Genomic DNA, 13865 nt, shown 5'->3' with positions numbered 1-13865 from the left:
AGAAAGATGTGAATAGAAATGCACAATTCACCTGGGCACGGTGGCTCACTCCTGTAATTCCAGTACTTTGGGAGGCCAAAGCAGGCAGATCATGAGGTCAGGAGTTCAAGACCAGCCTGACCAACGTGGTGAAACCCCATCTCTACTAAAAATACAAAAATTAGCTGGACATGGTGGCACATGCCTGTAATCCTAGCTACACAGGAGGCTGAGGCAGGAGAATCGCTTGAACCTGGGAGGTAGAGGTTGTAGTGAGCCGAGATCGCGTCACTGCACTCCAGCCTGGGCGAAAGAGTGAGACTCCATCTCCAAAAAAAGTAATATAATTTCAAAAACTGCAATTATTTTTGCATCAACCTAAATACTTCTCTTAAGTGGAAATGCTAATGAAAAGGAAATAATTTTGAGGATTAAATGGTGAGGTAGATATGCTTTGTACTTAATGCTTTGTACTTAATGTAAAACGCTGTTTCAAACACTTATACATAATAAAATCACATTTGGAAAGGTTTTTAAAAGATTTATTCCTTGGCCCCCTCTCAAAATCTATCATAATTTTGGGGTGCTGGGTCTGAGCATTTGTGTGTTTTCAAAGCTTTCCAGTTGGGAGCCTCAGCCTCCCAAAGTGCTGGGATTACAGGTGTGAGCCACCCACCATGCCCTGCCCACATTACTTTTAATAGGAAGTGAGGTTCAAAAGAGTGAGGATTGTAACTTGTCTTAACACAATTAAGAAGCATTACTGGAATTCAAACTTAAAACTAAGGACTTGAAAATCCTGTCTTTTTTCCTACTAAATCATGTGAATCAATAAGCAATGTGCTTACAACTATCAAAGGCTGACTGTAATCTGGGAAGCAGAAAAAACGTCTCTTTCCCCTGAACAAGTTCAACAGACTAACAAAGGACAAGATATGCTGTTAAGAATTAGCTCAACTTGGCTGGGCGCAGTGGCTCAAGCCTGTAATCCCAGCACTTTGGGAGGCCGAGACGGGCGGATCACGAGGTCAGGAGATCGAGACCATCCTGGCTAACACGGTGAAACCCCGTCTCTAATAAAAAATACAAAAAACTAGCCGGGCGAGGTGGCGGGCGCCTGTAGTCCCAGCTACTCGGGAGGCTGAGACAGGAGAATGGCGGGAACCCGGGAGGCGGAGCTTGCAGTGAGCTGAGATCCGGCCACTGCACTCTAGCCTGGGCGACAGAGCGAGACTCCGTCTCAAAAAAAAAAAAAAAGAATTAGCTCAACTTTAGGAACTGCCCACTCTTTTTTCACCTGCTCCAGAATATGAGTCTGCTTGCTGGCCACAGTCTCTTCTTCCTCTTCAGGGGCAGAGGGCACAGATGAGCTAGAAGGTTCCTCCAGGGGCATATCAAACAGCTCTCGGATGGTCTGCTATCGGATAGAACAGAGAGAAGTGTCAGAATCAACAGAATGCTAGTCTTAGGTCTAAGCTGTAAGGCTCTAAGTTGTAAGGCTGATGGTTCTTGGAACTATCAGGGGTGCCATTGGCTGAAGACACAGGTCTGTGAAGGCCAAAGTAGTCCTTTTGGTTTTTTCTTTTTTGAGACACTTTTGCTCTCGTCACCCAGGCTCAAGTGCAATGGCGCCATCTCAGCTCACTGCAACCTCCGCCTCTCAGGTTCAAGTGATTCTCCTGCCTCAGTCTTTCAAGCAGCTGGGATTACAGGCACCCACCATCGCGCCTGGCTAATTTTTGTATTTTTAGTAGAGACAGGGTTTCATAATGTTGGCCAGCCTGGTCTCGAACTCCTGGCCTCAAGTGATCCACCTGCCTCAGCCTCCCAAAGTGCAAAGCAGTCTTTTTTAATAAACAGGAGGAATTCCTAAAGGCACAGCAGTTTTCTCCTGCATAGGCTAAAAGATCTTACTTAGTACCTGTTTAAAATAGGCTGTGGTGAAGTTGCCTCCCTCAATGGCCATGTCTCCCAACATTCTCTTCTGATTTGCCTTTTTTAGGATGTTCTCCTCCACTGTCCGTTCACTGATAAGCCTAGGGGGTGATGAAGGCCATAGGTAAGCAGCCAAATATATCCAGGAAATCCCATCAGTAAAGGGGAAGTAAGGTGAGGGAAGACTAGGCAATACCTATATATGTGAACATCCCGGGTCTGGCCAATTCGGTGACAGCGGTCCTGGGCCTGAGCATCCATGGTGGGATTCCAGTCGCTGTCATAAAAAACAACAGTGTCTGCTCCTGTCAGGTTCACGCCCACACCCCCACTCCGAGTTGAAAGGATGAAGCAGAATATGCGTTTGTCTGCATTGAACCGTTCCATCAAGGCCTAGAAGGAAAGGGAAAAAAAGATGATACTGGGAGACTTATCCCCCGAAACAGGTCTAAGGCTTAGTGGCACCCCCTCTGGAAGCCCAAATCCTGGGAAAAGGAGAGAGAAGTGGAGGTGAGCCTCTAAGGGTTGCAGAAACCTGGGTTACCTGTCTCTGTTCAACTCTAGTAGACCCATCCAGGCGCAGGTAGAGATGGCCATGGTAGGTGAGAAACTGCTCCAATACATCCAGCATTCGGGTCATCTGGGTGAAGATGAGCACTCGGTGGCCCTCTGCCTTGAGCTGCCGCAACAGCACTGCCAACGTCTGCAATTTTCCTGAAAAGATATTAAGGGATACAGGGAGCTAGCTACAAGCTGCAACGGGTAGAATGCTTAGCAATGTAAGGCTGGGGTTAAAAGGTAATCAATGCTTTACGCCAAAGTTTCAATTAGCCTAGCGGATCAAAAATGTTTAATTACAGCAGGACATGGTGGCTCATGCTTGTAATCCCTGCATTCTGAGAAGCCGAGGCAGGTGGATCACTTTAAGTCAGGAGTTCGAGACCAGCCTGGCCAACATGAGACCCTGTGTCTACTAAAAATATAAAAAATTAGCTAGGCGTGGTGGCAGGCGCCTGTAATCCCAGCTACTCAGGAGGCTGAGGCATGAGAACTCAGGCTTGAACCCAGGAAGCAGAGGTTGCAGTGAGCTGAGATGCCACTACTGCACTTCAGCCTGGGCGACAAAGCAAGACCCTGTCACAAAAAATACATATCTATATTTAACACCATACAAGTTCTTCCTTTAAGGACTTCATCTCTTTGGTCTGCTCCGGCCTAGAATCTAACTTCTTTGAGTCTAACTAAAAGAGTAGATGAATACATAACATCGAGGGAAAAACAGAATCCTCAATGCTTCATGAGCAAGAGATTCTTAAGTATTACAACAGTCATACTACCTGAAATCCAGAACAGATTCACAGGATAGATGTCAACAAATCCATTGTCACAGCTTACAGACAGGGATTTAAGGTCACAGTCAGAACCATAAAGGCTCTTAGAAAGTTATCTAGTTCAACCTTCCATCAAACACAGAAACAACTTCAACATTTCTGGTAACTCAGTTTGAACTTTTTTTTTTTTTCTTTTTGAGACAGAGTTTTGCTCTTGTTGCCCAGGCTGGAGTGCAATGGTGCGATCTCAGCTCACGGCAATCTACACCTCCTGGGTTAAAGCAATTATCCTGCCTCAGCCTCCTGAGTAGCTGGGATTACAGGCATGTGCCACCACGCCTGGGTAATTTTGTATTTTTAGTACAGACAGGGTTTCTCCATGTTGGTCAGGCTGGTCTCGAACTCCCAACCTCAGGTGATCCTCCCGCCTCAGCCTCCCAAAGTGCTGGGATTATAGGCCTGAGCCACCATGCCCAGCCTGAACACTTACTTTATTATTTCATTTTTTGAGACAAGGTCTGGCTCTATCACCCAGGCAGGAGTGCAGTGGTGCGCTATCTCAGCTCACTGAACCTCTGGCTCCCGGGCTCAAGCCATCCTCCTGCCTCAGCCTTCCAAGTAGCTTGGACTACAGGTGTGTGCCACCATGCCTGGCTAATTTTTGTATTTTTTGTAGAGACAGGGTTTTGCCATATTGCCCAGGTTGGTCTCCAACTCGTGAGCTCAACTCATCTGCCCACCTTGGCCGCTCAAAGTGCTGGGATTATAGACATCAGCCACCGGACCCAGCCTTATTTTATTTTTGAGACAGGGTCTCATCCTGTCGCCCAGGCTAGAGTGCAGTGACATGATCACAGCTGACTGCAGCCTTGACCTCCCAGGCTCCTGCAATCCAGCCACCTGAGTAGCTGGGACTATAGGTGTGCACCATTACATCCAACTAATTTTTCAATTTTTGAGGAGAAAGGGTTTCGCCACGTTGCCTGGGCTGGTCTTTATTTGCCTCAAGTGATCTGCCCACCTCAGCCTACCCAAGTGCTGGGATTACAAGTATGAGCCATCACACCCGGCCTTGAACACTTTTAACCAAGACTTTCAGTTTATCTATTTGAATAGTTTCAATTATAACAAAAACACTTTTTTTACCAAAACATTTATTGAACACATATTAATAAAAATTTTGATTTTCTTTTTCTTTTTTTTTTTTTGAGACGGTTTCTCGCTCTGCCGCCCCGGGCGGAAGTGCAGTGGCCGGATCTCAGCTGCAAGCTCCGCCTCCCGGGTTTACGCCATTCTCCCGCCTCAGCCTCCCGAGTAGCTGGGACTACAAGCGCCCACCACCTCGCCTGGCTAGTTTTTTGTATTTTTTAGTAGAGACGGGGTTTCACCGTGTTAGCCAGGATGGTCTGGATCTCCTGACCTCGTGATCCGCCTGTCTCGGCCTCCCAAAGTGCTGGGATTACAGGCTTGAGCCACCGCGCCCGGCTGATTTTCTTATATTCTAGGAAATTTAAGAAATCTTGAAACATGTTACTATAGAAATGTCTGTGCAGGGTTGTGGAAGAAACAAGTCACTTACCCAACAGCCATTCTTGGGTAACAGAACCTGATTAACACTGGACAGCTGGCAGAGGTTCCTTGCTCCCAGGTGAAGGAGGCCCCAACCCAACCCCAGAAAATAAATAAGTTGTAAATAAGCCAGAGGCCTTTTTTGCTATTCCCCTTTGTCAGTGATTGCTCTAAGTATGGGCATATGGCTCAGTTTGAGCCAATGAGTTATGAAGCAAAGTCAGCTTGGAGATCTTCTTTTTTTTTCTTTTTTTGAGACAGAGTCTCGCTCTGTTGCCCAGGCTGGAGTGCAGTGGTGCCATCTCAGCTCACTGCAAGCTCCGACTCCCGGGTTCATGCCATTCTCCCGCCTCAGCCTCCCGAGTAGCTGGGAATACAGGCGCCTGCCACCACACCCGGTTAATTTTTTGTATTTTTAGTGGAGATGGGGTTTCACCATTCATAGGATGGTCTCAATCTCCTAACCTCGTGATCCACCCGCCTCAGCCTCCCAAAGTGCTGGGATTACAGGCATTGAGCCACCATGCCCGGCCAGCTTGGAGGTCTTTTGTTCCCAGAAAACTTTCTCATACTGTTTTGTCTCAACCCCTTGTTTCTTGTTTAGAGGACTGGTGTATACACTGGAGTTATGGCAGCCATCCTAACATGAAGAAACAAAAGCATGAGACTAAAAAGATAAAAGCTAAAGATGGTACAGCAGGGTAGAAAGATAAGGTCCTGGTCCCTTAAGGCTGGGTGCGGTGGCTCATGCCTATAATCCCAGCCCTTTGGAAGGCCAAGGCAAGGGGATCACAAGGTCAGGAGTTCGAGACCAGCCTGGCCAACATGGTGAAACCCTGTCTCTACTAAAAATACAAAAAACTCACCCAGGCGTGGTGGTGGGCACCTGTAATCCCATCTACTCGGGAGACTGAGGCAGGAGAATAGCTTGAAACAGAGCAAAACTCTGTCTCAAAAAAAAAAAAAAGGCCAGGCGCAGTGGCTCAAGCCTGTAATCCCAGCACTTTGGGAAGCCGAGGCAGGCAGATCACGGGGTCAGGAGATCAAGACCAGCCTGACCAACATGGTGAAACCCCATCTCTACTGAAAATACAAAAATGAGCTGGGCGTGGTGGTGCATGCCTGAAATCCCAGCTACTCAAGAGGCTGAAGCGGGAGAATCGCTGGAATCTGGGAGGTGGAGGTTGCGGTGAGCCAAGATCGAGCCACAGCACTCCAGCCTGGGTGACAGAGCGAGACTCCATCTCAAAAAAAAAAAAAGAAAGAAGGAAGAAAAGGTCCTAGTCCCTGAAAATATCGTTAAGCTGCTGAAACAGCTCCACACCACTATTCTCAGACTGGCTCATTAAGTAAACAATAAATGTTCTTGTGGTTTAAGTGACTGTTAGTTGGTTTTCTGTTACCGCCAAATAATTTTAGCCAACACAAAAAGGTCATTGTCTTTTCCAAGACCAAAATTTACTGTTTACTTCCTGTGTAGTCTTGTACCACCAGACATCTTTTCCCATACAGCTAAATGAAAACTCTACGCTGGCTCAAGCCTGTAATCCCAGCACTTTGGGAGGCCGAGACGGGTGGATCACGAGGTCAGGAGATCGAGACCATCCTGGCCTACACGGTGAAACCCCGTCTCTACTGAAAAAACAAAAAAAACTAGCCAGGCGAGATCGCAGGCGCCTGTAGTCCCAGCTACTCGGGAGGCTGAGGCAGGAGAATGGCGTAAACCCGGGAGGCGGAGCTTGCAGTGAGCTGAGATCGCACCACTGCACTCCAGCCTGGGCGACAGAGCGAGACTCTGTCTCAAAAAAAAAAAAAAAAGAAAAAAAGAAAACTCTATGCTGTACCACTGCACTCCAGCCTGGGCGACAGAGCGAGACTCCGTCTCAAAAAAAAAAAAAAAGGAAAAAAAGAAAACTCTATGCTGCACTGTCTTACTTCCTATCGTATCCCAAATGATCAGCAAAATGTAACAGATGTTCACAAAATGATCACTGAATGAATGAGTTAGCAGCACATTTTCAACTGTCATGAAAGTCAAATTCATGGCTGGCATGGTGGCTCATGCCTGTGATTCCAGCACTTTGGAGGCTGAGGCGGGAGGATCACTTGAGGTCGGTGTTCGAGATCAGCCTGGCCATCATGGCAAAATACAAAACTTACTAAAATCTACTAAAAATACAAAAATTAGCCAGGCATGGTGGCATATGTCTGTAATCACAGCTATTCTGGAGGCTGAGGTGAGACAATTGCTTGAACCTAGGAGGCTGCAGTGAGCTGAAACTGCACCACTACACTCCAGCCTGGGCAACTGAGCAAGACTTTGTTTCAAAATAAAAGAAAGAAAAAAGAGAAAGTCAAATTTATGAATGTCAAGAATCTAACATGAGGCTTACATTTCTCTATCTTGCCCATAAGCATAACCTAAAACACCATCTAAACCTTTACAGAAATAGCGAGAGACCTTAAGCGCAGCATCCCTCTGATGTAACAGTCTTACTAGTAAGAAAGGAAGAGAAGCCAAGGGTCCCACATTAGCCAACAAACTCACCGCAATCATACTGGATGAGTCTCAAGTCGGGGAACTGGGTGCGCATGTTACACACAATACGGTGCAAAGGACGAGCCCGGGGCCAGAGCTCAGAGGCCAATTGCTCCTGGAAGGCTGCCTGACGTGGGGCCAGCCAAGGAGGTGGGTGGCAGGCATGCAGGGAAGGGGGAGGTGCCTCCACAGGAGGCATGACAAAGATGAACCTGTGGAAGGAAGAAGGCAGACAATGTAAAAGATGGCACTCTGAAATGCCCCAGAAGTTAACACCTTCACCAGCCCTAAGCACTACATCCACTCTGAGGCCCCAAGACCCACTCCCCATTAGCACTTAGCCCTGCCAACCTCTCAATGATTTCTGACAGCTGGTCTAGTCGCTGCTGGGGAAACAGTACAGCCCGGTGGGCAGCCTCGGTATAAGTCCAAAAGGTGGGGTGGCTGGGGCCAGGAGAACGAGGGCCGATGGGGCTGGCAACAGGTTGGGGCAGGGTACAGAAATCCAGGACTTCAGTCCCATACACAGGTGCCAGGGCCCCATGAGCCTCACTAAGTTGGAAAATCCGTTCCAGGCGTTCAGACCGCTGCCGCTTCCGCTTTTCCTCCAGGGAGTCCTGGAGGTGAGAGAAAAACAGAGAAAGTAATCAGGGCCCTCAGAGTCCACATCAAAACCTGACTGTTCTTCCCAGATAGAAATATACAGAAACCATGAGATCCAAAAATACACTATGCTCTTTTTGTAGTTTTCCAAGTTATCAATGAGAACTATTTTTTTCACAATATTAAGTAACTTCTCTGCAAGAGAAAACTGATCTTTCCTTGTATGCTACCAAAGCAGAATGACTGAATATTCAAAATTAAGATCTACAATTCCAACAAGTTTACAGAATGGACAATTTATGGTATTTTCCTATGTAACACTCAACTCCAGGACTACAGCCTTCTTCAAATCACTGACCAGGATACAGAGAGGCCAGTCATATCCAGACGAGGTTTTTGCCAAGGGCCAGACTGGAATGGGGTGGAATGGGAACAGCTAACCAGACATCCAGGTCTCATCACTCTGAGACAGAAAATGGGCAACCTGGCAGTGAGGAGACCTGGATGACTTTGACCCAATCCTTTCCCATCTTTGTGCTTCCAGTTTCACAGTTTGTAAAACTTCTTTGTATCACTTATTATGCTTGTAGTTACACAATTGTATGATTATTTGACTAACATCTGTCCACTACACGGTAGGCCCCATACAACATGAATTATGCCTTGCTCACTATAATCACCCAGTAACTAGCACAATTAAGCTTTCAATACATCTATCTGTTAACAAAATGAGTAAATGAGAGAGACTAGACCCCAGGAGATAGTTGTGAAAAGAGGAGTGTTCCAAATCTCCTTCCTGACTGATACCAAGTATCACCTCTTGCTTTGAAGTGCTCTAAGTGACAAGTGACGGAAAAAGGTGTCCTAGCAGAGGGAAAAACCAATAGACTCAAAGAGCTAGTTCCTTTTGAGGCTAGCTCTCAACAGTAACAAAAAGAGAAAATCTGGCCAGGAGCAGTGGCTCAAGCCTATAATCCCAGTACTTTGGGAGGCCTAGGCGGATGGCGTGAGCCTCCTGTTCAAGAACAGTTTGGGCAACATGGCAAAACCCCATCTCTACAAAAAATACAAACAAGGGCCAGGCGCGTTAGCTCACACCTGTAATCCTAGCACTTTGGGAGGCCAAGGTGGGCGGATCATGAGGTCGAGAGAACGAGACCATCCTGTCCAACATGGTGAAACCCCGTCTCTACTAAAAATACAAAAAAAACTAGCTGGGTGTGGTGGTGCGAGCCTGTAGTCCCAGCTACTCAGGAGGCTGAGGCAGGAGAATTGCTTAAACCTGGGAGGCGGAGGGTGCAGTGAGCCAAGATCGCACCACTGGACTCCAGCCTGGTGACAGAGTGAGACTCCATCTCAAAAAAAGAAACAAACAAGTAGCCTGGCATGGTGGCACGAGCCTGCAGTCCCAGCTACTTGGAGGGCTGAGATGGAGGGTTCACTTAAGCCCAGGAGGCTGCAATGAGCGGAGATTGTGCCACTGCACTCTAGCCTGGGTGACAAAGTGAGACACTGCCTCAAAAAAAAAAGACTATTTGTAAACCATACATCTGAAAAAGGATCTGTAACCAGAATATATAAAGAACTCTTACAACTCAATAATAAAAAGACAACCCATTTTAAAAGGGCAGAGGATCTGAACAGATAGTTCTTCAAAGATACACAAATGGCCAACATAGTATTTCAACCACATGAAATAAAGCTCAACATCAGCCAACAGGGAAATTCAAATCAAAATCACAATGAACTACTACTTCACACCCAGCAGGATGGCTATAATCAAAGTAAGTGTTGATGTGCCTCAGCCTTTGGGAGGCTGAGGCAGGCAGATCACTTGAAGTCAGGAGTTCAAGACCAGCAAGGCAAATATGGTAAACCCCATCTCTACTAAAAATACAAAAAACTCTAGCCAGGCACAGTGGCTTACGTCTATAATCCCCAACACTTTGGGAGGCCAAAGCGGGTGGATCACCTGAGGTCAGGAGTTTGAGATCAGTCTGGCCAACATCGTGAAACCCTCTCTCTACTAAAAATACAAAAACTAGCCAGGTGTGGTGATGCCATGCCTGTAGTCCCAGCTACTTGGGAGGCTGATGCAGGAGAATCATTTGAGCCTGGGAGACAGAGGTTGCAGAGAGCTGAGGTGGTGCCACTTTACTCCAGTCTGGGCAACAGAGCAAGACTCTGTCTCAAAAATAAAATATTAAGAATACAAAAAAATTAGGTGGGCATGGTGGCACATGCCTGTGATCCCAGCTATAAGGGAGGTTGAGGTGGGGTCATTGAACACCTCAATGACCCCAACCTCAGGCAGAGGTTGCAGTGAGCCAAGATCATGCCAATGCACTCCAGCCTATGTAACAGAGCAATACTCCTTCTCAAAAAAAAAGTATGGGCTCAAATGTGGAGAAACTGGAATCCTCACAGACTGCTGGTGCTAATGTCAAATGTTGCAGCCACTTTGGAAAAATCTGGCAGTTCCTTAAACAGTTAAAATCTAGTTACAATATAACCCAGCAATTCTTCTCCTCAGTATGTATCTAACAGTAACTGAAAACACCTGTCCATACAAAAACTTGTACATGAAATGTTCACAACAGCATTGTTCATAATAGCCATAAAGCAGAAGTAATACACGTTTCCATCAACTCAAGGAAGGATAAAATGTGGTATCCATACATTATTATTCAACATAAAAACAAATGAAGTACTGATATATGCTACAACACAATAAACTTCAAAGAACATTAATCTAAGTGCAAGATGCCAGTCACAACAGACCACACATTATACATTATGACTCCATAGGCAAAACTAGAGAAACAAAAAAGTAGGATGGTGATCATTCAAGACTAGGAGGGATGGAGTGATTGAGGAATGCTAGCTAACAGGTGCAGTGTTTCTTTTGGGGGCATGGAACGGTTCTGATTGTGTTGATGATTGTACAACTCTATATTAAAAAACTATTGTACAGTTTTGGACCAGGCGTGGTGGTTCATACCTATAATCCCAGCATTTTGGGAGACCAAGATAGGAGGATCACTTGAGGCCAGGAATTCGAGACCAGCCTGGTCAACACAGTGAGACCCCCATCTCTATTAAAAAAAAAAAAAAAAAAAACTATTGTACACTTTAAATGGGTAAATTGGATGGTATATGACTTACAGCACAAACTTAAAAAAAAAAAAAAAAAAAGTGGCCGGGCGCGGTGGCTCAAGCCTGTAATCCCAGCACTTTGGGAGGCCGAGACGGGCGGATCACGAGGTCAGGAGATCGAGACCATCCTGGCTAACACGGTGAAACCCCGTCTCTACTAAAAATACAAAAAACTAGCCGGGCGAGGTGGCGGCGCCTGTAGTCCCAGCTACTCGGGAGGCTGAGGCAGGAGAATGGCGTAAACCCGGGAGGCGGAGCTTGCAGTGAGCTGAGATTCGGCCACTGCACTCCAGCCTGGGTGACAGAGTGAGACTCCGCCTCAAAAAAAAAAAAAAAAAAAAAAAAAGAAGTGGCAAGAGGCTATTATCTACTTGCAGAGCAATCAAAATTCAACGTATCATCCAAGATGGGGGAAAAAAAATTCAGCACAGACTACACGTCGTCACTCTTGGCTTTTCTCCCTCTACTCTTTACTTCCAACCAGCCATGACCAACCTAGTGGCTGGTCAGGTAAAGACCAAAGGTGGAGTCAATGGCAATGGTGGAGGGTGGGGGAGTAAGCGGGAAGCAAAGACTAAACAGCAGCTCTGATTATAGTGGGGAAAAGCCAGAGGGCCTGGAGGGACCCACTGGACTTTCCTTCTCCTTAGTTCTGGGTTACTTAAGCTGAACTGTGAGTTTAACTCAACTACTACACAGACATGGGCCTATATACATAGTACAGGAAAGAAATGGCTACCAGAAATCATAAAAGGGACAGAGAAGAGTTCCTTTTACTGCCCATTTATTACCATGCAGGTTAAAAAACGGGAAAAGAGGCCAGGCGCGGTAGCTCACGCCTGTAATCCTAGCACTTCAGGAGGCCGAGGCAGGTGAATCATGAGGTACACGCCCAGGGAAGAGAAGGGACTTGTCCAAATGTCACTCAAGTACTTGGTCCATAACATTTAGCTTTGTAATTCACCAGGTTAAATGTGACATCATTGTTCCATCCACCCTACCAATACTCCAAAGAAACTCAACTTCCTGTTCCCTCTCGAGGAAGTAAAACTTACCAGATAAAAAGGGGAACGAGGTGGTGGGGGGGGCTGGCGTCGAGGCCGGGGGCCACCAAACGAGGTAGCAGTGGAGGGAGGGCTGGGGGGATCAGAGCGCAATGTCAGTGTGTCAGGCTCATCCTTGGAAACAGGCAGCCGGGATACCATGGTGACAGGCAAGGGAGCGGCACCAGATGCCGAAACCGCAAGGGAAGATGCCTGGGAAGCTGGGGACTGTGTGGAGGCTGGGGCCAGCGCCAAGGTCTGAGCTGCAGCCGGGCCCAGGGTAGGAACTGGGGCAGGGCTCAAGGTCAGTGTCTGCACTGAAGCTGGGGCCAGGAGTGAAGCAGATGATGATGCTGGCGCCAAAGTCAGCGTGTGAGCTGCGGCTGGGCCCATCGGAGAAGCTGGAGCCAGAGGAGGTGCTGGAGCCAGAGACAGCGTCTGAGTTGGACCCAGTGGTGGTCCTGGTGCCAAAGACAGTGTCTGGGCTGGAGTTGGTACCAGGGATGATGCTGGAGTTAATGACAATGTCTGAGTTGGAAAGGGTCCCTGGGGGTTCCCCGTGCCCAAAGAGAGTGTCTGAGATGGAGATGAGCCTCCAAGAGTGGGTGCTAAAGCTGGGGCTAGGGCCAGTGTCTGTGTAGAAGCCGGGCTCGGGAGAGGTGATGGAACCGGGGCTGGTAGCAAAGTTTGAGTTGATGATGAAGCCAACACAGGGGTTGGAGCTGGTACCAGTGAAGCTGAGGCTAAAGAGGTTCCTGGAGTAGACGATGGAGCCATAACTGGAACCGGAGTCTGTGATGAAGCCAGGACAGGAGCAGGACCTGGTGATGGTGCCAGGACTGGAAGAGGAGCCAGAGGAGGAGCTGGAGAAGGAGCCAGAATTGCTGTCTGTGGAGACGCCATAGGAGCCAGAGGGGTGGCTAGAGCCTGAGATGCAGAAGATGCTGGAGCCAGAAGGGAAGCCTGAGCTGGAGCTGGATTTGGTGCTGCCGGAAAAGGATTGGCCAGAGCTGAAGCTGGCACCAGGACAGGTGAGCATGCTGGGGCCACGGTTGAGTTCAACCCTGGAACATGTGAAGAGGTGGGAGCCAACAACAGAGGGTGACCAGGTGTCTGAGATGAAGATAGGGACGGAGCTGTGGCCAAACCTAGAGTCAAGGCTGATGCTGATGGGGAAGCACCAGATGGTGCCAAGGAGGGAGGTACAGAAGCCGCTGGGACAACAGATGCCAGTGGTGGAGTCACACTGGTCAACAGAGCTGGGCCCGAAGCAGAAACAGGCAAGGGGGCTGAGATGGGGATAGTGAGTGGAGCCGAGGCTGGGGCAGAAAGTGTGGTGGGGACAGAGATGGGGAGTGAAGATGACGCCGGAACTGAGACTGTAGAGGACACAGGACTAGCAAGGGGAGAGGAGTTGGGAATTGGCATTGGAGAAGAGGCTGGCCCAGGGAGTGAGGATGGCACATGGAGAGGAGAAGAGATGGTCAAGGGGGCAGTTCGGGGGTTGAAGCTGTGGAGAGAGAGAATGAGTTAGCCCCAGAATAACTTCCTGACCCTTTCCTGACCCTGTCCCACCTTTCCCTTACCCCCAAGCTTCCCATTTCCCAGAAGGCATTCACTCCCACAACATGAAGTCAAACACCCAAGTAATCTGACAACTTTAGATTTTCTTTCCCTCCAAGATTCCAGCAAATGTATCTTGAAATTAGG

The 13865-nt window shown here is 47.8% G+C and overlaps 1 protein-coding gene across 1 annotated transcript in view; it reads right to left on the bottom strand.

The window, feature by feature from the left end:
• The window catches only part of SRCAP (Snf2 related CREBBP activator protein), a 44224-nt gene that overhangs the window by 4272 nt on the left and 26087 nt on the right, over window positions 1-13865 (bottom strand). The window contains exons 25-31 of the mRNA XM_033218160.1: window positions 12168-13665; window positions 7705-7970; window positions 7363-7565; window positions 2459-2628; window positions 2111-2307; window positions 1901-2015; window positions 1277-1396 (exon numbers count right to left, since the gene is read on the bottom strand). Of these exons, the coding sequence (XP_033074051.1) occupies window positions 1277-1396; window positions 1901-2015; window positions 2111-2307; window positions 2459-2628; window positions 7363-7565; window positions 7705-7970; window positions 12168-13665 (2569 nt within the window). The remainder of the gene's footprint in view (window positions 1-1276; window positions 1397-1900; window positions 2016-2110; window positions 2308-2458; window positions 2629-7362; window positions 7566-7704; window positions 7971-12167; window positions 13666-13865) is intronic.

This window comes from Trachypithecus francoisi, unplaced genomic scaffold, assembly GCF_009764315.1.
Source record: "Trachypithecus francoisi isolate TF-2019V2 unplaced genomic scaffold, Tfra_2.0 Lachesis_group10, whole genome shotgun sequence".
Classification (NCBI taxonomy): domain Eukaryota; kingdom Metazoa; phylum Chordata; class Mammalia; order Primates; family Cercopithecidae; genus Trachypithecus; species Trachypithecus francoisi.
The sequence above is the reverse complement of the archived record's forward strand: the minus strand, read 5'-3'. Positions and strand labels throughout refer to the sequence as shown.